This window comes from Phoxinus phoxinus (genome assembly GCF_949152265.1).
Source record: "Phoxinus phoxinus genome assembly, chromosome: 24".
NCBI lineage: Eukaryota > Metazoa > Chordata > Actinopteri > Cypriniformes > Leuciscidae > Phoxinus > Phoxinus phoxinus.
Window position 1 is genome coordinate 13450588 of NC_136899.1, and position 26000 is coordinate 13476587.

A 26000-nucleotide genomic window follows, 5' to 3' on the forward strand; every position below is an offset into this window, starting at 1 on the left:
GCAATTGCAAGAGAAAAGTGAGATAACTATGCGAGTCACTATTACCTTTATTTATGTTTTATTCTGTGGTTAAAAAAAAGCTTCCATAATACTCTGCCCCCAGGTCATGCAATCAGCTTCCTTCTGTCCCACTCATGCTGTAAAGGAGATTTCTCAGTTGCTGCCCCCAAGTTCCCTGCTCACATCAGATCCTCCTCCTCCTCCACTGGCACTTTTAAATCCAGCTTAAGAGCCGTTTTTATTCTTTAGCTCTTGATTCCATGTAAGTTTTTTTTCTTTTTTTTTTCTATTATCTAAATTTTATCTGACTTGACATCTCCTCTTTTTGTGACAGGCTGATTTTTATATCCTTAAAATGTAATGATACATGAAAATGTGGACTAAAATGTTTAGTGATAGAGTGTATAGAAACATTAAGTCATAACATTTTATTACTGACTTACATTACTGACTAGTTTGCAGCTGCCCTGCTTGTTCTTAAGTCAAATATAGTACAACGGTCTTCATGCTACGAGAAATGGCATGTGAAAGCTTCAATAATCTCTCCCAAAGTGCTTATTCACTTTGGCGACAGGAATGTAAATCATTAGATTAACCAAAAAATACTGTTCCTTATACTCCATCTGCTTCAGCCTCATCTCCACCCTCCCCTCTGAGTCTTGGTAAAGGATGGAGAATCTCTCGCCATCATAATCGTACGATACCGTGTCCTCATTTGCTTTTGTCATGACAACAGGAGCACTCACACACCAAAAAGGCTGCTTGGCTTCATCCCATAGAGTGAGGTTGATCATGCAACAGTCCTGGAGACACCAATTAGACCATGAAAGTCCTTACATAAGTTTTGAAATAAAGTACGGTGAGTAAAAAAAAAAGTGTGGTGATACTGTACCTTGATAGTTCCATGTAAAGCTTCAGTCCTCCAAGGCAAGCTGACATCTCCAACCAGATGAGTATTTAGGGATCTGTTATTCTCACTGATCACTTCCAGTGGTAGATAGCCATCAGAAATCTGATCTGGAGAGTAAAAAAGAGGTATTATGCACTATGGTATTTCGTTACCAAAGATAAGATTTACAGTGACCCCAAAAATAATTAAGACACATATGGCCAGATTTACAAAACAGGGCAAATGAGTGCGAGACAATTGTGCTGCTTAATATTTGTGTTTTTTTAGGATTCTTTGATGCTTTCAAAGAATCCTGAGTATTCAACTCTCCGAATATTTTTTTAGGATGAATATGTATCACTGAATGATATATTAGGAAGATATGTTATATACACTGTTAGAAGAGTATTGTTCATACATACATTTTCATAATTAATGAAATATTTGTAAAGAATACTATTTGAGCATCAAGTTTAGGACGGTGTTAATACAATATGTCTGAAACTCTCATACTGGAGGGTATAAACATCTGAATTTTGCTTAGAGCAGAGATTTTTGAGAATCTAGCGCCATCTACTGTCAAGCACATAGTACCATCAACTGTCAAGTCATCTCAGTGTAGAATTTGCCAACTGCATAATCATGTGTTTATAAGGTTATCATTCATTTTTATCATCAATTGGACTTTGATCTCTTTTTTTCTTATTATACAGTGCACAATTTACCTCTCCTGCAAAACAGCTGGGAAAAGCGGTCAGACATGACGACTCTCGCTGTATTGTGCAGTTCAATGTAAGCAGTGTATCCATGGAGACCATACTCCGGGTCCACATCATCAAACAAAGCACTGACTGTGGTTGCTGCACACGGACTAGCGGTATGAAAGAGAGATAAGGAAGGAAAAGAAAGGAATTAACTATAAAGTGGGTGTCAATGCATCTTTTCACACTAAGGACTGAGCGACAGAATGGCAGTAATAGAGACGGTATCAGAACTGATGAGTCAGGGCTGTACAGTGCCCAAATTCACCAGAAGATGGAGTTATTACTCCACCAAACTATACTGACGGTGATACATAACTGACATTTAGGTTCTGACTTACACAAACACATCTGTGATTAAAACAAGGGAGAGAAAATAAAGATTGACCACAGGAATTCAGCAAATTGAAATACGCACCAAGTTTGAGAATAATTTAAGTATTTGGTTTGACAATGCTATTAAAAGGGGACCATGCAAATAGTCTTATGAAAACAGAAAAAAAGATGCAAAAGAGAAAACCGATAAGAGGAAATAAAGGCATACCTAATAGACGCATGAAGACTTCTTTCCACAAGTTTGTGATTGTGCAAGTTCACTATGACAAAAGCAATTCCACATTGGTCCTGTATAAGAAGCACAGAGTTGTTGCATTATCAATAAAATATTATTATTATTACAGAAAAAACATTATTAATACTACTACTACTACTGCTGCTGCTGCTAATAATAATAATAATATATTATTAATATATAATATATAACAATAATAATAATGACATATACTTAAAGTGTAAGTGTAGCGTTGGTAAGATTTTTGAATGTTTTTGAAAGAAATCTCTTATACTCACCAAGGCTTCATTTATGTAGTAGTAGTAATAGTAATAGTAGTAGTAGTAGTAGTAGTAGTAGTACTTTATTGATCCCATATGGGAAATGTATTCGATCGAAAAAACAGTAATATTATGAGATATTATTACAATTCAAAATATCTTAATTATCAGCATCATCACTCTAGTCTAGTCTTCAGTGTCACATGTTTCTTCATAAATAATTGTAATGTTTGCCTGATGTTTAGGAAACATTTCCTATTATTATCAATGTTTAAAACAGTTGTGTGGATTTTTTTTCCCCAGGTTGGGAAAACATTTTTTTTCCCGTCAAGATTGTTTAATTATTAGAAATTATTAGAAAAAAACAGCATTTATTAGAAATAAAAATGTAAAAGCCTTTTAATCTATCCCTTTTAAGCAATTCATAGATAAAATGAAAATATAAAGAGATCATCCAAAACGTCAAATCATCAAGTGCAACAAAAGCAAAAAAATAAAAGAAGTAAATAAGGCAAAATATACATGCCTGAACTATTACATACATTTGGTTGGCAGCCACAGTACAAAATGTGTGTTTGTCCCACAATGTAGTGTCAATTCTAGAATTGTAAAATACCTGCCATAATCCCAAAGTGACGCCCCGTCCAACATACAGCATCTTGACAATCTTGTCTGCAACACACAACTCGCTGTGTTCTCCTTGAAGCTTTATTTTGGACATAACCGATTTCCAGCCCGGCCTGAAAGACACAAGATGGAAGCAACTACATCACTCACTTAAGTTGGGGGAAAAGGTGTATCTTTGTATTTTTTGGCATCTACCACACCTGTAGGGAGCAGGACAATGGAGGGGAACCCGCGACACTCCACGAAGCTCAAGCGAGGTGAGCTGGTTGAAAGAAGGCCAACTGACAGCGCCCCAGAACACAACAACAGCCGTACTGCTGAAGGAGGCATGAGACTGCTCAAAGGTGCTCCGCCGTCCTCTCCCATCAGTCACTGTGATCTCCCATGTAATGCACAGACTCCTGCCAGACACACATGACACAAACCCCATCTGACACCTCTGCTCTCAGAGCATTTAAGGCCAATGCCTTTTTAAAGTAGAAGAAGTGGGGAATTATACAAGATAAAAACCCTGATAAGGAATGAAACAGCTTCACAAACAATCTTTTCAACCCCACAGTATCATTATTTCTGTCTTACAATCATTCAAATTAATCACAGAAGTACTGGGATAAAAGTTTTTAAAGTTACATTTAAAGTAACTTAAGGCTTCAAATAAAGATTGTATCAATTACATCGACTGTTACAAAGTGACAGTTTATAAATATTTTTGTCATAGAATCATTCATTTAAGAATGTTTTTTTATTTAAATCCTGATCTATTAATGAAACAAATTAAGTATTTTTCAGTCATTGAATCATTCATTTAAACCGATTTTGTATTATTATTCATTAAAATTAATTAAAGGGATCATCGGATGCAAAATTCACTATTATATGGTGTTTGCATATAAATGTGGCTTTGCAGTGTGTGGACAACCACCATACAATGAAAAAAAAATCCATTTGCTCAAAAATCAAGCTGTTTGGATTTTCTGAGCAATATGATGTCATATCATTTAAAGAGACATGCACCGAAACAGGTCACTGTGAACAGAGCTGTTTTTGAGGAGGTAAAAAGGGTGGTTTTACACAACCATTGAGGAATTTTAACCTGTTACAAACTTTACATGAAGGCCTTAAAGAATCATACCAACTTGTGTAAAATGGGCGTCCAATGACCACTTTAAAAGTGTTTTGCATTTTTGAACAGACTGCAGCAATTAACATTTTTCAGAACCTCTAATTACATGTTATTTAGTTTATTTGTATATTCAGAATCGTGGGAGAATCGTGATTAAGCCAGTATAAAGCAAAAATCTAATACATTATAGTGAATAAACTGTAGCCAATGGTTAAAATTTTTTATTTTAATATATACAAGTTTTTTCATTTTTTTTTATTTTTAAGTCAATTTTACACATTTTAAAGATGTTAAATTTAAATAGAAAATAAAAAAATACATTTAAAAAAGATGGAGAATTCAAGGCTGCTCAAATAATACAAATAATTAAGCTGTATCTAGTTTTCCTGTAAACATATCCTGAGGATCTTTAAAATAATATACATTAACTTGAGAATCAAAACTGTGATAATGCGGAAACATGAAAGCTAATGGATGGTTCGGTTAGTTGGGAAACAAACAAAAATACTAATTATTTGTTTGTTTTATTAGTGTCATTAACCTAATTAAGAGCGGGGAAATGTTTCTTTGGCAATATACAAGCATGAATGATATTAATTCTGAAAGAAACAGGGCATTATATTGGGGAAATACCTAATATGATGCATCCTGTGTGGGCACTGGCACCATATGATATCAATTAATGCCGTAAAACAAGATACAAGCCGAGTCCCAGAGAGATTAATAGCTGTTGTTTGTGTCTGAAAGTCAGTGGAGATGATTATTACCGAAGTAAATCTCATCCTCCAGTGTCTTTGTAACTGAGGAACCTATGGGGATTTGTCTGGGCAAGAGGTAGAGGCCAAGCAATTTATTTTTACAATTCACCCAGCCTTCTGAGGGGACCACAATTATTTTCATTCCCCCTGTATGCCGCACGCTCTTTGAGTCGAAAAATTGAGTGGCCCGGCAGCTCTAATCAGAGGTTAAGACAACAGCATGCCGTGGCCTGCAGATCATCAAGCGTGTTTCCGTATCCCATCGCCCAGGAGCACAGAGCAAATCTAAGACGCTGACTCTCGCGCTCACCTTTAATAAGCCCACACACTGCAGGAGGGAAAAACACACCTTGACATATATTTGATGGGGAATATGCCATCTTCAACAGATCAGGTCACAACAAAGACGTTATTTTGACTACAAAGTCTCGTTGCATATTACTAAATGTAGGGATATACAGAAAGGCAGTTGAAAAAAGGAAACTAGAAACGCAGAAACTAGAAAATTGCAACTAAACTTAGTTTATGTGTACAAATTTATATATAGAAACATTCAGATTATATGTCAAACCAATGATATTGTTGTATTAAATGAAGGATAAAATAACCAAAAAATGTAAAAGGGATTAAGAGACACTGATTTTAAGATTTATAACACATTTAATTAGTCACCACATTTGTGAATAATCATATAAACTAAACATTAAAGGCACAGTCTCTAACCTTAGGACTTCCTCTGTGTGACGCGGCAGTCCTGAATAAGGGTCGATGCGTTGAAGTTTTTTTCTCCACTTGTTCACATTCAGGCCAGCAATTTCTCTGAAGAATGCGTTTTTCCAGTATCCCTTTGGCCTCTCCTGCACACCTACCAGGCCAAGATCACGTATCATATGATCTTCATGGTTGGCTTTCTTCTTTTTGGCATGTTCACGAATGTAAAACCGATACCACATAGAACTGCAGGGACATCAGAATGAGAAGAAATTATTGATTTTTCTGCTTAAAAAAAAAAAGAAAAGAAAAAAGTGAAACATTTATTAAATAAATGGTCTGAAGAAAAACAAAATCACTCACTTGTTGTTTGACAGATCATGGAAGAGCTTGTTGACAAAACTAATGCAGAAAACAGACCCAGCATCCAAGTATGAGAGAATCCTGAGAATGATCTCTGGCGGCATCCTATTTTAAGTCAGATTAAACGATAGATAGATAGATAGATAGATAGATAGATAGATAGATAGATAGATAGATAGATAGATAGATAGATAGATAGATAGATAGATAGATAGATAAGATAGATAGATAGATAGATAGATAGATAGATAGATATTTTAAACAATCAACAATCTTTAATTTCTAGTGATCCGAGCAAGAGAGTCACAGTGAAGCTAAAAAGTCATTATGTTACCTACTCGCAAAACTTGCCTTTCTAAGGGGTTTCCACAAGCCTTTACTCTGAGTTTGTATGCCATTCTGTTGACTGATGGGTGTTGTACAGCCATTTTTGTTTGTCTGCTGAGAATATGAAACACATAACGTTACACACTGAAACGATCTAACTTAGCAGAGTTCTTTAAGTTAGTGCAGAGGCATTAACTTAATGGTGCGAAATAACCAAGAAAAGTAACAAACAACCTGGACATGGATTTTGATGTAATAATTGAGTGTTTCTCAGCATCTTGCTTCTTAGTCTTCACTGATTGCGAAGACATAATTTGTATCTCTTCTGAAACGTGTTTAAGTGCTTCTCAAGTTGTAATCCGTTCAGTCTTGCTCTTCCGGCATCTCGCTGTCAAGGTAACCAGCCGCGCACGTGCCAACTGCCAAGCACTTTAATCGCACTACGTTACAGAACACATTCTCATCTGGGTTCAGTCCGACACATTGGGTAGGACATTAAACAGTTCAGCATAGAACTATAACATTTTATCGCAGAGAAAAACTCCACAAAAGAAAAAATGTTAAATTTTTGTCTACTAACAGGTGACGTGACAATCTGGAGATGTACTGCTCCCAACAGGCCAGGAGCAGAAATGTAGTTTAAACGGTCTAAACGGGAGCTTTTTAAACTAGGACCAGTGAACATCCTAAGAGCCGAATGGAGGTGCTTATCGTACAATAAATGCTACATGAGCTTTTAACAAAAAAAAATTTAATAATAATAATAATAATATTTTATATATATATATATATATATATATATATATATATATATATATATATATATATATATATATATATATATTTGTGGATTTTTTTCTTCTTCTAAATGTTCATTATCTCATTCCTTGCAACAGGATGTTTAGATGCCTTTATATGTTGGTAAATGTGGTATAAAATCATTATATGTCTTTAACATTAAAACGTTTGAAAACATTTGTCCTAATCTACTCAACAGAATTTACAAACAATAAATGTTCCAGTCATTAATGGATGTGAAATATATAGGTTGAGATAGGTTGAGATTTAAATCAATCAATCAATCAATCAATCAATCAATCAATCAATCAATCAAATTTAATATTCAGTAGCCTAGCTACTGTATTAAAGTAGTGTAATCAAAATATGAAAGCATCATATTACTTTCATGTGTGGTCCTTGACATTAAAAAGTTGAAAACTTTTTGTCCTTATTTATGCAACAGAACCTAATAGACAGACAGACAGACAAGTCACTTTTATGATTGTATCAAAGCAGCTTCACAGTGATAACATGAAAATAATACAACAAAGTTTGTTTCTAGAAGAAATTTTTTTTTGCGTCATCGTCCACCTTAAGTAAGGCAGATCAATAATATTGTTGAATATTAAATGTCTCCAACTAAGCAACCCAAAAGCCAAGGGAACAGTGGCAAGGAACCAAAACAACATCAGGTGACAGAATGGAGAAAAAAAAACTTGGGAGAAAACAGGCTCAGTCGGGGGGCCAGTTCTCCTCTGGCCAACGAGCGAACCGTGTATGATTATGATTCGGGCAGCATTACAGGTCAGAAGTCAGATTGGATCAGAACATTCAGAGTATGTATCCATTTCCAATGGAAGTCGGAGTCATCACGCCGGTATGGAGACGAGTTTGTTGAGGATCAGGGCTTGATGAGGCTGGCACTTCAGGGATGCGTTTTGGATGGGTCCAGGCGCAGGTCCACCATAGGGGAGAGACTAGTTGACACTTCAGGACTGCGTTGTCGTCGTGTCCAGGTGCAGGTCCTTCATCAGATCTGGATACGGGCTGGATCCGGCGGACTGCGGTAAACCTCGGGATAAACGGAGAGACTAATATTAGCATAGACGCCATCCTTCTTATGATGCAACTAGTACATCAGGATTTATGGGAAGTGTTCCCGGTTCCGGCTGATCTAAACTATGCAGCCTAACATTGAATTATAGAAGTCTATAACGTGTTATGTGTATAGGCCAAATAGATTAGTGTTTTTAGTCTAGATTTTTCAAAAAGCTTCATCAGGAAGGACCACCTCTAACCGCACCCCTAAACCACCCATCACTGGAGTCAAGACACATTGTACGAAAACGAGTGAGGTTGTACGAATTCGTACGAATAAGCCACCTCGTAAAATATGTACGAATTGCTGTGAGATTGCGTTGGACCGACAGACCCGACCAACAGAGAGACAGAGAGAACCAACAGACTGACAGAACCGATCGACAGACAGAACCGACCGACAGATAGACAGACAGACATATAGATATATAGACAGATAGACCCAACAGACAGACAGAACCGACAGACAGACAGACAGAACAGAACAGAACAGGCAGACAGACAGACAGACAGACAGACAGACAGACAGAACTGACAGACAGACAGAACTGACAGACAGAAAGAACATACAGACAGCCAGACAGACAGATAGACAGACAGACAGACAGAACCGACCGACAGAAATACAGACAGAACTGACTGACAGACAGACAGACAGAATCTACTGAAAGATCAACCAAACAACAGACAGACAGACAGACAGAAGAACCGACCGACCAACAGATAGACAGAACCGACAGACAACCAGACAGACAGAACTGACCGACAGACAGAACCTACCAAAAGACCAACTGACCAACCAACAGACAGAATTGACATTTGAATAAAGCAGAAAATATCTAAAGGAATGTTTGTGTATGTCTGTCTAGGCCAGCCTTTCTCAAAGTGGGTGCCGCGGCACACTGGGGTGCCCCCTGACTGTGTCAGGGGTGCCGCCAAAAAATTACGTAGGCAAAAAAAAAAAAAAAAAAAAAATTTGACATTTCATATTTATATTTTAATTTACATAAATACATTCTTCTTCTTTTTAAACATATAAACGGATTGATAAAATTGTAAATTCATTTTAGATAAATATATATATAAAATTAACCATAAAAATCCGTCTCACATCATGACGTCCCCACCGGGGTCGCTCTAGCCCCCTAGGGAGCCGCGCCCTAGAGATACGCGAATGGGCTATTATTTCATCCGCAAAGTTTTGCATCACAAAACTCATCTGTCCGCCATCCATCCGCAAAAGCGTTTTTGAAAAATTTTCAAAACCGCACCGCCCGCCATCCGCTGATTGGGCGATGGAAGGAGACTAGAAAGCTCTTACCTAACAATATCAGTAGTGAACTCCGTCTCCGATCGGCGCACAGGGACAAAAATAAACAAATAGCATAAATTAAACGCACTTCGGCAAACCTGACCTTATCTGATGCTACTGTAGGCCTACAATATTTTCATTGTAGCCTAATAGAAAACGCATTTTGGCACATCATTTCAACATGCTGCTATTTAGCCTACTAGCCTACTAATGAATGCCTATTTCACTTTATTTTTTAGCAAATAGATAGAAAGCTCGAATAAAATAACAAGTCATTTACATTATAGGCAAATTCTACGCACTGTTATGTCAGGGTGACAACTAACATTATAGGACAGCGCCGCCGCTCCCACCAAATGCAGACATCCCAAGTCTCCCGGGAGTCTCCCGCATATTGATAGCGGCTCACTGATGCCCGCGAATTAGTTAAAATCTCCCGGAATCTAGAGCGAGCGCGCCCGCGAGACATAGACTGTGCTCCAAACCGCGTAGCCGCGTGCACGGCAGAGAGGGAGAGAGAGCAAGAGACCGCCTCATGAAGCGCATGTAATATCATTCCCCTATTTTCTTTTTTTGGATGTAGGTATAGTCAGATATACCTATAATAATAATAATTAATACTATTAATATCCCTGATAATAGGGATACCCCCGGCTTGTGCATGCGCGCATGTAGATCTTTCTCCCTCTCTCGTTGCGGATTATTGTTTGTGTGTGTGGGTGTATGTGTATGTGGGTGTGTGTGCATGCGCATATGGCACGGATGAAAACAAGTATTATATGGAAAAACATTCCTGCTTATCTCTGGTGCATTTTTTAACATGCATCTTTTTCTTATCGTATTGTATCTGATTTTATTTATTTTTGTCATGTCTGCCCCTTTTTATTTTATTTTAACTGCATCCTGCACTTCATTTTCTCCTGTTCTGGATATGTTGTTGGGTTCTTGTATTGGGCGGTCCACCTCTTACGGTTTTATGGCATTTGTGTCTCTGATTAATTATTTTATGAATTACTTTGCAAACCTGTGTTTTTAAAGGTGCTATAAAGTTGCTATAAAGTTGTTGTTATTATTGTTATTGTTATTTACAGTTCGTATTATGCTCTGTTCATTACTGTCCTGTCTAAATAAACAGGACTTTTGCATTTATATTTGGGTTATGCAGTGTTTTAAATTATATTTTACACTGGGGTGCCTTGAGATTTTATGCACTTTTGAAAGGTGCCCTGACTGAAAAAAGTTTGAGAAAGGCTGGTCTAGGCAATCTCAAGAGGGATGGTGGTCTTCTGCCTGTCAGATTAAATAGTCATATAACATTCACAATAATTCACCATTTCTCGTGGTTGGGGAGAGCTGTTCTCTGTGGGCATGAACAGCTCTGGGGCCCGTGATACACAGGCCCAGTGCCCACCCAGCTTGACATTTGATGTTTTCTTTTCTTTTCCTCGCCCTTCTGCAGGCCCCAGGTCAGCCACGGCTCTCGGATACTCAACGTCAACCTCCACAGAGCCTGTCACTCTGCACCCACAGTGTGATGCTTGTCAAAAAAAGGTGCATGGAGAGTCTGTGAGGAAGGATGATGTTAACTATGACCGGCCCAGTGAACATGCATGATCTCTCAGTAGTTCACCTAACAGCTTATAAATGGACACAAATCTGGTGAAGTTTATTCTGAATGTATTTTAAACCCATTGTTCTAGCTATTTATATGCAAGAACTGTTAATAAAATATGGCCGGGATGGCATTGATTGTTTTGAACTGACAGGGTAAGTCTCCCAAGTATCCTAAAAGACAAGAATACTATATTGTGAAGTGCCTATTATACTTCAGTTATAAAGATGCTGAGTCATTCCAATATGAATTAAAGCAATATCCCCATTTCACTTTGTAGAAGCCTTCAGCCATGATCGTCTTACATAATATTTCCAATTAGCAACTTTGAAGAGTGAGGGAAAGTATTAATTAGGGAGGTTAAGAATGGGTTCAGTGGACATAACACATACTGAGTAGACCTGTCAAACCCAACATTACACTTCATACAGCAACTCCAGAGCTTCACTGAAACGTTTATTAAATGATAGAAACCAGAGAACTGAGAGCATATTACAAGTTTGTTTGCTTCTGGGTTTTTTCTTTCATAATAAGGCTAGAGAATAACAATTATGCATACAGTACATACCTGCATGAAACCACACGTTTTAACAGCTTCGTTTCCATCCATTTCACTTTTCAATATCATTTCTGCTTGATTTTAGGTTTCAGGTTTCCAATTTTCAGTAATGAAATTCAAAGTGTCTGAAGAAGTGCAAATGCAGTTTATAGCTTTGGTACCACTTTGATTTTATGGTAACACTTTACAATAAGGTTTCATTTGTTAACATTAGTTAATGTTTTAACTAACATGAGCTAACAATGAGCAACACATTTGTTTCTGTATTTGTTAATCTTTGTTAACGTCAGTTAATAAAAAAAAATACATTGTTTATTCATGTTAGTTCACAGTGAATTAACTAATCTTAACAAATACAACTTTTGATTTTATTAATGTATTAGTAAATGTTGAAATTAACAAATAAAAATATAAAAAATGCTGTAGAAGTGGTTCATTATTAGTTCTAATGTAGTTAATGTTAATAAACCCTTATTGTAAAGTGTTACAGATTTTACTTAGAAATTTAAGGCAGAAACTAAACTTTTACATTTAAATTTGTTTAATTTTGTATACTCATTTTTTTAAAAACAAACTTTTAATACAAAAAGATGCCACATACACTTTAAAATAAAAATTTCTTTATTGGCATATGGTTCCACATCCACAGAACCTTCCCATGACACAAAAAGTTCTTCAGAATTCATTAAATGTTCTTCTCACTAATAAAAAAAAAACAATGTAAGAATTCACTGGTGTTCACTGGTTCTATGGGGAACCAAAAATGGTTATTCTATGGCATTGCTGCCACAAACCCCTTTTAGAACTTTAAAACAATCAATTTATATTTTATATATTTTAAATAGACTAATTATATTTCATTATGTTTATTTAAAATGTTAAACCTCACAAACTGTCAAACTGACTCTATATAGAGTTGATGTCAGACTGAGGATCATAGCACTTCTTCTCCACAGGGTGGAGCACAAGATGTTTGTCTGGCTTTCGAGGCATTCCACCTGGATGCTGAGATTTCTAACGTGCATGTCCATTTATTTCCTGATATTAAGCTATATAACATCAGCTACAAATTAAAAACATCTCTACTAATCCCGTATGCAAAACTGTATGTTTGCTATAAAAAATACAGATGTCACCAAAACAAACATAGCTGTGGTAGTGCAAATATATATTGCAAACAAACTCTTAATTGCAATTGTCTGGTCATGCCTGGGTTTTATGTCCAGAAACGTCCGCTCCAGAATTATTACTGTACTTGAAAAGAAGGGATGGGCGTGATGCGCCCTCTAAAAAGGATGAAGGAGCAATTGCTTTTCTCCACTCTTATTGGGTGCGCGCTTCACTCCTTCTCAAGACAGCTGAAGGAGCGGCCACACAGATCACACACAACTATGGATTTAACAGGTAACAATGTCAGCATGAAGTAGAAAAGAGGCAAAGGAAAACATATTAGCCTAAGATATTAAATGTCATGCTGCTGTTGTTTTTATTGATTATTTATGTAATAGGAAAGGCATGTAATGAGTAGAGAAGTGATATTTACTACAGGGGAAAAATAACTGAAAAACTTTGTTTAAAATGTTGTTAATATCAGTTAAGTGAGCTAAACGCTGTTTGACCTTGTATTTTTAGTCGAGATTATATGTTGCGTATCGTTGCGCAATATAATCTCGTCAAGTCTGATATTGATAGCCTTTTATAGCTATTTACTGAGAAATTGTTATTCGTGCACTATTATTGCTTTGAACATATTTTTGTTCTGATTGTTCGTGTTTTTATCATTCAGGAAACATTGCGCAAACACTCTGAGCACCTCAAACTGATGCGCATAGACGAGAAGAAAAGGAGTGTGTGTGACGGTGAGTAAGCGAGTAAGTGAGAGAGAAAGAGAGAGAGAGGTTAGTCTGGACCAGGTGATAGAGCCACATCAAACCTCCAAGGGGCTGCTGGTTAGATCAGTTTGCACAGGATTCTTGTTCCGATCATGGTGCCAGCAGCCTGTCCCGGACCCTTTGCCATGCTGGCTCTCGCCTTTCTCCTGGGATGTGGCATAGGGCTATGTATGGGCCAGAATGACACGGAGCCCATCGTTCTGGAGGGAAAGTGTCTGGTGGTGTGCGACTCCAACCCTTCTTCTGACGGAGGAGTCACCTCTTCGCTTGGGATATCTGTGCGCTCCGGCAGCGCCAAAGTGGCTTTTTCGGCCGTCAGAGGGACAAACCACGAGCCTTCGGAGATGAGCAACACATCCACGACTATCTATTTTGACCAGGTCAGGTGTCCCGTTGGTGACTTTGTAATCACAGGAAACGCATTTGTAGGGCTGTGCTCAGGAATTTCAGGCAGAAACTTCACGAAGTGACAATTGTTTCTATTTTATTGGACGATGTACGTTTTCAACCAATTCAGTTGCGTAAATCTCCTTTCCCCCGTGTATAACATAATTTAATTAAATGTATGCATTGTTGTTTAGATGTATGTGCAATGGCAAATAATCGCCAACCTTTTAACAAATTGCTCAGTTGATAAACAAAAAACAACAAAAAAAACGCCCGTACTGTCAAAAATGTTAAACTTAACCCCAAAGGTTAACAACAAGCGAATGTTTAGATTAACAATAACTGACCCGCAGTCATTAAAATAGACCTAATTACAACTGACCCGACTGTTGACAGGTTTCGAATGCGCGTATGGCAAGCCTACTTAAGATGTAAACATTTGCAACGTGATAAGAAAAGTAGGCTATTTGTAACCATTATGATAGATAGTGTCTCATAAATGCTAGTAGCCTATCTAATAGGCTACATAAATAAATAAAAAACTGGTACAACTGGAACTGATGCAAGTAGCTGACTAGTTACAATTAACCAATAGGCTACATAATAGTAACCTACCAAATGAATACTTGTAAAACTGAAATATTGACCAGCAACAATTGTATTGCATAGGCTAGTTGGAAAATTAATTGATATCTGGACCACAGATCACCATAGAATTCAATGGGGGAAATGCATTTTGTTGCCAGAACCAAATTACATGTTATTTATCGCTATTGAAAAAAAAAAAAAAAAAAAAAAAGTTAGCCTGAAACTGAAAAGACAAGTCATTATTGGATTTTTCACTAGAAAAAATAATAACAAATATATATATTTATAGTTGTTTGTAAAGAATAATTGTTAAAGCAGCTTGCCACACTGCGCTCGAAGATCCGCATGTCCGTGTAAAATTGCAGAGCTAAACGTAAATGTAATAGCCTATGTAGATTCACACATTTTCATTTGCTAATGGATTTGTAACGCGTCATGTTGCTTTTGTTTCAGGTCTTAGTAAACATTGGCAATCACTTCGACCTAAAAGCGAGTGTGTTTACCGCGCCACGCAGAGGAATATACAGTTTCAGCTTTCATGTGGTCAAGGTTTACAACAGACAAACCATACAGGTGAGCGGAGCAGCGTGTTCTTTTGCACAAATTACTATTGCAGTCACCTCTAATACTGTGCGTTATGCATGAACCCTAGTGGAAAGCCGATTCTCTGCTTTCAAAGGACTAAAGTGCGCTGTGTTCTGTTATTTAGGTTAACCTGATGCAGAATGAGTACGCGGTCATATCTGCTTTCGCTGGGGATCAGGATGTCACGCGGGAGGCGGCGAGTAACGGAGTTCTACTGATGGTGGAGCGCGAGGATCGAATCCATCTCAAGTTGGAACGAGGGAATCTAATGGGCGGATGGAAATACTCCACGTTCTCTGGATTTTTAGTCTTTCCTGTATAACTGACTCGCAAAAGTGTGCCTGTGAGTGATACTTTTTAAGAAGCCGAGGAAAAATGAGTATCAGTTCTTTGAACAAAACTGAAACATTGCAAAACTGCTTATGGACGCGGTCACAGGGAGTTCCCGCCTTTTTTGGCCGCAGCGATTTTCAGTCGCGATTGTTCTTGGATTTTATCGATGGGAAACAAATCGCCACTGACAATTACCTGGACCACTATATAAATGAGAAGATATTTAAGACGAAGACGAACTTCAAATCCCAAACTAGGTGTATTTATCAGTGCTTTATTTTGTGTTTGTATAGCCTTAATGATTCGGCTTCCGTCCAGTGAGGTGTGTGGTGTGGAGCTGCGGAAGTGCTTTATGGCCCCAAAGCATTTTTGCACGAATGGAAGATTCCTGTTTTGTGCTGTCAATGATGTGTTGTCTGGATGCTGAACATACTGAAAATATGCCAAATGTAGGCCACCTGCTATACAGTGATTATTAATGAGAAAAAAAATATCATATATCAGCCAATGGAGACGTCTTAAAACTTTTTGCTAGACATCTATCTAATTTATAAAATACATATTTACATTATGGTGTGTTCTACATTCCGGATAATAAGTAGCTTTGATTAGTGTTCAGTGACAATGCTCACAGATGTAAGTTGTGGAAAAAGAAAAGTCCCTATATAATGTTCCGCCTAATAAAATATTGTATTGTACACATATTTACTCAATCTTTTTTTATTATTAACGTTGATTATATTTTTTAATGAATGATAAAATTCGTATTAATGAATCGCGCATGCGCAAAAGGCTTATTTTTCTTTGCTTTATGATGAAAAAAGATTTACAATAAAACGACGCTGTCCATGGTGCTGAATCAACACTCGGACTGCAGAAATCTTCTCAGATGCCTCAAGACTGGATGATAAACAATTACGTATGCTGCTATAAATGCATTAATAATGTTTCTGCAACCTTTAATCATTAGACTCAAAGTCTATTGGTCTGTTCAGCAATACTTGATGCAATATGATGTTAAATTAGCCTTGTAGAACACACACACACACACACACACACACACACACACACACACACACACACACACACACACACACACACACACACACACACACACACACACACACACACACACACACACACACACACACACACACACACTCCCTGTCTGTGATTGTTTCATATACACACTTTCATTCGTTTTAGATTTTTCCATCTTGCACTCTTATACACATATCTGCGCATGCATGCACACACACACACACCCAAATGTGTGTAAAACATTTGTGTGCGCGCGTGCATCATGCAGATGTGTGTGTATATATATAGGTTATATTACAGTGGTGTCAAAACATTCAAAGGTCAATATGGTTCATCAGAAATTCTGTTTATTCATAAAGGCAAGCTGGTGCGCAAATGTAGGTTAAAATTCATGCATGCAAATGATGCACACGAAGGTCTCCAGCTCTGTTCTCAACAGACTAAAGATACAAAATGTCTATACGGTATTAGATCATAAACATTTTAAAGCGTAAGCAGTTGCAAGGCATGGCTCGTATGCTTTAAATCAAGCCACTGAACTTTGAGAGTGCTGAACTGTATGTGCACATGTGTACTGGACTGTATGAAGGGTAATTTGAGGTGTCAGTATTGTAATAACGCCTGTCATAAGCCATAAGTGTACTGAAGAGCATGAAGGGTGACTGTGCCTCTTTCAGATCCACTTAGTTTTAAACCCAGTATAAAGACAGTGTATGTGAATATAATAAAAACATATATTATAATTTATTTAAAAATTAATGATTCATTAATGTTTACCTTTGTCAAGCATTGACAGTTTCAAATAGAAAAGCAGGTAAAGTTCAATAAATCTCTCAATCTGAGATCTGAGTTTTTTGCAGAGACATTCTAGTGCTTTTTTTATTCCCTTTCTGTCTTGATTAGATTTTTTTTTTAAATCACTAAAAGCATTTGGATTAAAGATTTTTTTTTAATGGTTACTGTTTTTTACTCCCTATAAAAATGATATTATTTTTTAGTGTATTTTTGGCAAAATATCCTTCAAGTGTCTGCGTTTTCAATGCGACATCCATTCACGAGTGTGAGGGAATAATTTACAAAAATGAGCTGGCTTCTTTATTCCTTAAAAATGACAGCCTTTTGTTTGTGTCAGCATATATCTAATGAAATATATAACATTTGAATCGATTCTAAATAAATTAAATTAGGTCCCTTTATATGCACATTCTTCTTTTTTTGTGATAAATAATCAACAGTTTCCCTCAGTACGATTGAATTACTCACATACAGAATTTATATTGTGGTTGTCATAGTGTTATTTATGATAGCAATATAAGGTCCTAACCCCCCTAATCATGAAAGGCAGCTGATGACCTCATATAGCTTCGATCTCTGCTCTGCTATTGGTTCTCTGACAGTGCATAATGTCACCAGTAAATATGATTGGCAGGCCTCATTATGTTGTATAGGTTTTAAATGTAAAGAAAAATGAGGGCACTGGACAGAGTCCTCTTCTGTTCAAATTAATGGTAAGATGAGCAGCCTGTTGTTTGACGTAGACATATACACAGGCCATTAAAGTAAGACCATAAAACACCCAGCGCAGTAAATTAGTGTTCTCACAGGCATTTTTATGCGTGCACAGATGGCCAAACACTGTGTGTTTTTAATTATGAGGGTAAAAACAGCAGCACCTTAAAATACTTTCTGATTTTTTGTGGTTTTTAGATTACAGACCCAAAACAGTTTTTCTCCAGGAAGACAATGCTCATTAACTTCCAATGTGGGCTGGTTTCAGACCTCATATTTCATACAGTAGAGATCATCCACCTCAGTTATCTCTCAGCACACACTTGAGTCATTTAGGTTCTGGAACTGCATACTAAAGGATATTATCAGTTGCTTTTAGGGGTTTAAAGTTGGCATGAACAGGAAGTTGCGATAGTCTTTTCTTCCCAGTAAATTCGAGAGAAACTGCTTCTTGAACAAGAAAAATAGGGCGGGGCTTGATTTTATCAATTGGGAATTGATTGGATTGTTGTGGTTTGCTTTTGCTGTGATGTCATGTAAGTGACAGGTTGTCCCGCCCTCGCATCAGTAAACTCGTCATCAAAGAGAAGAGATGTCTCTGCAAGAGGGAGGGAAGTTATATTGATTTAAGATTATGAGGGCACATTCATTAAAAAAAAAAAATGTGCAAGGATAAATCATATATAACAAGAACAAGAATTGTCAATATTGATTTCAAGGTGACTTTAAAGTTGATGTCAGTTCCAGCCATTTAATACTGAAATACACTGAGAAATATTTATTTTTTTAATGAATAATGAAATTATTATTAATAACTATAGCTTTTTTTATTTATAAGTTATTTATTTATTCATATGTTCCACCATTTTTCAACTTTCAGGAATACAAGTTTATCCATTACTCCATACTCTGATATATTATGTGGAAACAACCAGTTTAGCAGGTGAGTTGCATTATGAATGGTTTTATGCTTCAGTCCCATTCACCTTCTTCCCAGCATGCACCAGGGCATGACAAATCATAGGTTGCACTCTTTGACCGTTTTTACACAGGTTTTTCTTAATTTTGTTGTCATGTGACGTCATCAAGCATTTATTCCTCTACTAAAATTGATCAGAAATTGTATCGATTCCTATTGATGCCTCGTGTTTCATGTACCAAACCTTTGAGGTTTTCGTAAGTGTGATTGTTCGTGTGATTTTATCAATAGTTTAGGAAAACAAGCTCTTTGCTCTTTATGACATTCACATTTATAAAACATTAAATGAAACTTGGGAATTGCTACATAAGAAAAAATACAATAAAGGGAACAATTTGAATATACTGAATATACGCGTACAGTAGTCACTATGGTCATTGTTACAATCATGAAAACCTGACATTTTAAATTCAGTCAAGACATACTTAAAATAACGATTGGATGGATGGATGGATACATAATTACAAATCTAAACTAAATTCCTTAAATTATATTTATAAACCCTCATTTTGTTCTCACTGCAATATACCATTGTTATGCAAAATATGAAAATACTAAGAACTATAAATAATAATTTGGAAAATACTTTCACTTTCATACCAAAACTTTACATTATTGTGTCCCTTTCGCAGATGTGATTAACCATTAGCAGTCTAACAATTTCGAGGCTGATCTCAAGAGTCCAGAGGAAGGTAATCTAGCTCAGGAAATGGCTCAAACCAATATGCTCCCTCTGAGATTGGCCTGGACAATCAAAATGGCGAGCATCATTGTGCACAGCTTTTGAGCACTGATAAGAGACCTTCATCTTGAGGAAATGTCCACCTTGACATTCCAGAGGGATGCACGGAGATCAATTGGTCTCCTTGAGGGACAGAGGAAACAAAACAAACTTAAATGTTACACATTACGCACTAAAAACATTTTTTATGCTGTTCACTTTATTTAAACAATCAATTTTGATTTAACACCATTGTATCAGGCTTCTGGTTCAAACGGTATTGCTTTATGTTAAATTTACTTGAAACAGTTACTCTTTTTAACCTTGATATTTTCATTTTGAAATAACATGTTTCAATCAAACGAGACTTTATACGGGGCTGAGTAAATGTTGAAATAAAGTGTTATTTCATGCAGTTTTAAGCAAGATGAGAAAATTGAGAGACTTGTTAATTTTTATGTTCTATTATGTTGGTATTTAAAAGTTTCTGTTATGTTTGTGTTGAGCTTTTGCTTGGGTTTAACGAGAATTCAAATTGTTCTAATAAAGCAATCATATAAAAAAAATGCTGGGTTGTTTTAACCCAATTTTGGGTCAAATATGGACAAACCCAAACGTTGGATCAAAAAGGCAATTTAAAAATGTTACCCAATGGCTGGGTTTGTCCATATTTGACCCAAAATTGGGTTAAAACAACCCAGCATTTTTAGAGTGTATACTGGTGTATCCAGTATCACTTCTAAACTGCCAACACTGAACATCACGTGTGTAAAGAAAAGGTATAGTTTGTTGATATGTAAATCACAGGACTATACAATAAGCATCACTTGTCTGATAATTTGAACAATTCAATTAAAATGATAATCATTTATCTAAGTTAAACTAAAACCATTTATTCAAGTTAAATGAACACCATTGATTCTAGTTAGTTATACATGGTTTATTCTATTGGGTTTTACTTGTTTCAATCATGTGGATTCACTGCCAAAGAGCTATTTTTCTTGATGTACAATTAATAATAATGCATTATAAATGAGAAATTGTTGAATTAAAAAGCATAAATGACTGTGTGGCTATATATGTTCAAAACGCCATGTTTAATGGCGTCTGTTAAACAAACCCCTTTTATCACTTTGTTCAGACCAATTTTACCAAGACAAATACATTGAATGCATTTTATTGCCGTTCCTAATGGATTTATCTACCGGTTTAATGCAGATTTCCTTGATAAATGACTCTCCTTAATTTTCAAAGCCCACTTTAATTGTCTGTTGTCTTTGCATAAGGGATAAGGTGATATTAACCACCGGTGCCATACTTTTCATATAGATTAAAGCTTTTCTCCAGGGAAATGGCACCTCCATAAAGATGTTTTATCCTCGGGCTCGAACATTTATATTCATATGCGTGCTCGTTTTAACTCAGTCTTCACCTGAGCATGTCATTTTAGCATGTTTCCTCTTGAATGTGCACTAGCAGTACTGTATGGCATGTGAGAGAATTCATAATTAAAAATGAAGGAGATGACGGGGAGGACAAGTCAAAGAAACTATATTAAAAAGGAATCAGAATAAAAAGGCAGTGCATCATGCGGCAGCTACTTATAATAAAAAAAAGTCCAAAACAAACAGCAGCTAGTGGGGAAAAACACTGTCAGGAGAGTCTGCACCGAGATGATCCCTAAAAAGGAGGGGTTTTTTTAAATACACAAAACATCCTGCTTCTGCATCTGCAATATGCTCAGTAAGTATACAGTGCAACGTTAATGCATAAGCAGCATTACAATGTGAGTGGACATGCATTGTATTTCACATAAATTGTGATGTTCATATATGAGCCTATTTAATTTTGAACAGAAAGGAAAGCATGATTGGGCTGGAAAATCAGAAATATCAATGCTTATATTCAGTTTATAGGGAATTCTGGTTCACAGGGCTCCCACAACTTTAAATTCAAGGGCCTTTCAATGACTTTCCAGGTCCAATACCCTCAAATTCAAGGACTTAGGGTTAGTTCACCCAAAAATGAAAATTCTGTCAGTAAGTAAGTACTCACCCTCATGTTGTTCCAACCCCGTAAGACTTTCATTCATCTTCGGAACAGAAATGAAGATATTTCTGATGAAATCTGAGAGCTGGCTCACTCCTTCATAGGCTGCTGGGTAATTTCATCTGCCGGCACAGAAAAGTTAGTAAAGGCATTGTTAAAATAGTCCAAGTGACTACAGTGGCTCAACCTTAAGTTTATCAAGCGATGAGAATACTTTTTGTGCGCAAAAAAACAAACAAAAATAACGACTTTATTCAACTAATTTTCTGTACAAAATAAATTCAAGCACTTTCAAGCACCTGTATCCATGTATGTTTATTTAAAAAAACTTTCCAGGGCCTTTTTTCAGATTTACAAACTTTCAAGGATTTCAAGGACCCGTGGGAACCCTGTTCACAGAGAATATTCTCTCATAATACAACGTCATATGAACTGCTGGAGACTATATATAAATGGTGTGATTACAAACATTATTTTCCAAATTCCTGAAAATATTTATTTGGATAAACACAGCTTGATAATTTCTTAAATGTTAGGCTACATTATATGGCAAATTACAAAGGTGCTTTATTAGACAGCTCTCGAATATTTGATTCTAGTTGCTCACATGTTTCATTATTCGCCGTTGTCAAAGGCAATGCACTCAGAGCTCTGGGTAATTGAAACTGCTGCTACTTTCTTGTCTCTCGTCTTCATCTCTCGTTTGATAAAAACTCAACGGGTGCCATATTGTGTCTCTGGAATAATGTGAGTTACGTAATCAGATTACTTTTTTTCAAATAAAGTAACGTAAACTTTTTTTTAATGAGTAAAGTAAAACATTACTTTTTGATTCGCAACAAAATAGATTTTTATATTTTTTATTTTTTATTAAGTGACATATAAGTTACTTGTTTTCCTGACACCTCTACTGTCTGCAAGTTGATAGAAATCAAGAGTAATGAACACACACCGTGTGAAGATGATGGTTATTATAGTTCTGGACTAAATTATGAGCAAGCATTTACTCATCTCACTTTCACAAAAACAAATTCAGTATTCCTCAATATTAATAAAAACTGACATGCAAACTCAGAATATTACGCAAACCTGCAATTAAATACGTTAAATAATACAAATATAGCCTACTTTATGTATTTAATCTCACATTAGTAACCAGTGTGTTTGTTGCCGACCTTTGAAAACACAATTCAAACATAAGCAACAATTACTTTAGATAAACCAGATTTGTGTTTTTGCATTTTTATGTTTTTGTTGTTGTTTTATTACTGAAATAATAGCCCGAAATCACATACTCTCTTACTTATTTTCAATAAGTAATTAATTCACGACCGCTAAAAAAAAGTACGTTCTATATAGTATGAATGTGTGTAGTAGTATAAATGTAATCTGGATCGCCATGTTGTCATTATCATGTGACTTTACCAGCGGCAGTTGTGTCGCTTCACTACCATTCACAAATCCTCACCCGGGACCGTGGGCACATGGGATAGTGAAGTGTCCATCATATGTGCACTTCAAAATCTCGGCGGAAGTAGTTTAGGTACTTTCTGCCTACTCTTGAGTACTGAGATTTCGGACATACTTCTTTTGTCACATACTGTTTTCCACCAACTACTGTATATAGACCTTGTGTAGCTCCGCCCCTTTTCAGCGCTGCACTCGTTGTCTTTTGTCTTCCGGTCTGTATTCTTACATTGATCTTGCCTATTTATGAATGAACGCCTCGTTTTAAAATCTTCCTGGTCTTCTGACATTTGTTAATACATCTGCTTTAAACATTACAATCCTAATGATAACTTCCGTTAGTAAATCCACTTCAAAAGATAATTACTCCTGGACAGCAATGCCATAGAGATATACAGAGCCAACGCAAAACGGAAATTCAAAGACAATATTCTAAAGATGGCTGCGCCCTCGTTTCTCTGCCGGATAAGGTCTATACACAGCGACCCCAGGTTTCAACGGAGAAAAGTGAAGTAAATTAGAAGCACTCACTTCCTGATGGCCGGGGCAAACTGCGCAGGCTCAAACTGAGCTTGGTGACGTAGATGTGACGTGAGCAACCTGTCTGACAGCTGTAAGTCTTCTAGTAGCTGTGCCGAGAGAAATCTGAATCATTCCCTTCCGAATCTCGCAGAGACGGAGAGCATGAGTATTATAATACTCATGCTCTCCGTCTCTGCGAGATTCGAGACAGCTATAGCTGTCCATGAGCTAGCAGCAGGAGAAACTTTATGAGTCTAAGGGCTTCTCCCTTGACTTTACCGGACTTTATGCCTCCACGTCCCCCCGATTGCTTGCGAGCTTCTCCGCCTGTCTATACGGTAATTTTTCGACTCTGCTTTTATAAATTGTCGTGTTTCTTTAGAAATAAATAATGGACAAATGGAGTCTTTAAACGTCTCAGATGTAAAGTTATTCGCTGTCAAAGTGACGACAAAATGAATGGCAGTCAATGGAATGCTACAGCAGGTGATGGCTTGATCGCCAATGGCGGCCCCCGGGGAAGCTTCGGTTTCCGACGGATGGATTACTTGGTCCTCTCCTGTGTCCTATTCTTCTGCAATCCAGAAATGTTTATTTGAGCTGCGCCCTCTACTGTACAGGCTTGAATCTGCATTTCCTTCAGCCTGAGGCTTAATCATTTTAGTTTTGCTTTATTTTTTATTTGGCTGTTTAACACATTACTTTTAAAAGTAACTTTCCTCAGCATTAAGTGTACCTAAGAAGACTTCAGAATTAATAGGGTGCAACAGTGCCCGCCCATTTTGTCAGCGGCCATGAACCAAAGCAACCAGCTATGAGGTGATTCACAACATTACAAACGACTTGAAGCAAAAAAAGTATTTCAAAACTGACAAAAAGACAAAGGTACAAGACTGTATATGTAACAGCTTTAATGAGAGAAAGAACTTTAATCCCATGAATCACTGCAAATGACAATCAAATAAAAAATGGAGATATTTAAAACTATTGATTAAAGTTGTGTGTTATGTGGACATTAACAATATATTTTAAGTTTATTGCAAAATATGCAGATATATAAAGAATTGTTTGAGCATCAAGAGGCTGGCTCAAACAAATGAGGCTCATTCGCGTCATTCGCGGTGCTTCATGGGAGTGGGCAGAAGGTAAAGAGTTCTTTTGGTGCGATTTGCTCATTGCAATGGTTTGATTGGTGGTGATTTTTTGGCATTAAACATTATAATGTAGGTGTTTGCCATGCTATTAAAATAATGCAAACAGATGGCTTCAGCAAAAGCATATACAATTGAATAACACCTTCAGAGCTCTAGATCTGTCTTTAAAGGGTTTATGAGTTATCATTAAAAAATAATTTCCCAATGGAGAAAATGAATGTTACTGTATCCTTACTTACTTGACTCTTGCTCTCTATATTATTATAATATAATGCAGTGTCCATTTTGTTGCTCGGCCAGCTGTTTTGTAAGATAATATTGCATTCACATTCAGGACAGATGTTAACTGCATTTCACCAATATTTACACAAAATAAAAGCTTCAGCATTTGACATGTTAAAAGTGCGTATAGATTTGAATGTTTATAAGTTAATTTTTTTAAATATAAATATTTGTTGGTTCCTGTAAAAAGAGTGAGCCCAAGTGTGAACACTCTTATAAGTTACCATTTTTATTAGCATTAGTCTTTGTTCTTTGTTTGTCTGGATTTCTCAAATTTCTGAAATTAAAAGTCATATCGCAGTTCAAATTGCAATATTTGACAAAATAATTGCTATAATGTAGAGTCGGCCCTATATATATACAGTAGTGGCCAAAAGTGATGTCCGGCCTATAGGAAAAATCACATGTTGACATTTACTTAAAATATGATTATATGCCTGATGAAGGTCATGAGACCGAAACGTTGCTAATATATATATATATATTATTTAATTTTTATTTTTAAAATAAAAATATTTCAAGTATTGATAGTGTGCGGGATTTCCTTTTGTTTTTTAGATTTTTACTTTTCTTGGTCTTCTCTCCTATGCACCTATCTATTACCTGCAGGTGTGCGATAGTAATTGTTAACTAATTAAAATATTATTTAAAAAATATATATATATATTTTTTTTTTACATAAACTGTAAAAAAAAGTAGCTGCCTTACATTTTTTAGTACAATCAACTTGGATGTTTAAG

General features: G+C 36.4%; 2 protein-coding genes across 4 annotated transcripts; one reads left to right on the forward strand and one right to left on the reverse strand.

The window, feature by feature from the left end:
• Positions 1-286: 286 nt before the first annotated feature.
• Positions 287-7004, reverse strand: fbxo15 (F-box protein 15). Of its 3 annotated transcripts, none has more exons than XM_079601772.1 (10): positions 6625-7004; positions 6415-6501; positions 6064-6168; positions 5713-5946; positions 3309-3509; positions 3098-3221; positions 2195-2274; positions 1615-1760; positions 893-1017; positions 287-803 (listed from the first exon to the last, which is right to left on the reverse strand). In XM_079601772.1, exons 1-10 carry the CDS (start codon positions 6699-6701, stop codon positions 534-536), a joined length of 1449 nt encoding a protein of 482 aa, XP_079457898.1. In that variant the 5' UTR covers positions 6702-7004; the 3' UTR covers positions 287-533. The 3 variants fall into 3 exon arrangements, with proteins under 3 accessions (XP_079457898.1, XP_079457897.1, XP_079457899.1); XM_079601771.1 differs by having other exon boundaries at positions 6415-6504; XM_079601773.1 differs by lacking the exon at positions 6625-7004 and having other exon boundaries at positions 393-803; positions 6402-6470.
• Positions 7005-12780: 5776 nt separating this feature from the next.
• Positions 12781-17323, forward strand: cbln2b (cerebellin 2b precursor). Its single transcript, XM_079601907.1, has 4 exons — positions 12781-13155; positions 13538-14023; positions 15072-15191; positions 15328-17323. Exons 2-4 carry the CDS (start codon positions 13736-13738, stop codon positions 15523-15525), a joined length of 606 nt encoding a protein of 201 aa, XP_079458033.1. The 5' UTR covers positions 12781-13155; positions 13538-13735; the 3' UTR covers positions 15526-17323.
• The last annotated feature ends 8677 nt before the right edge of the window (positions 17324-26000 follow it).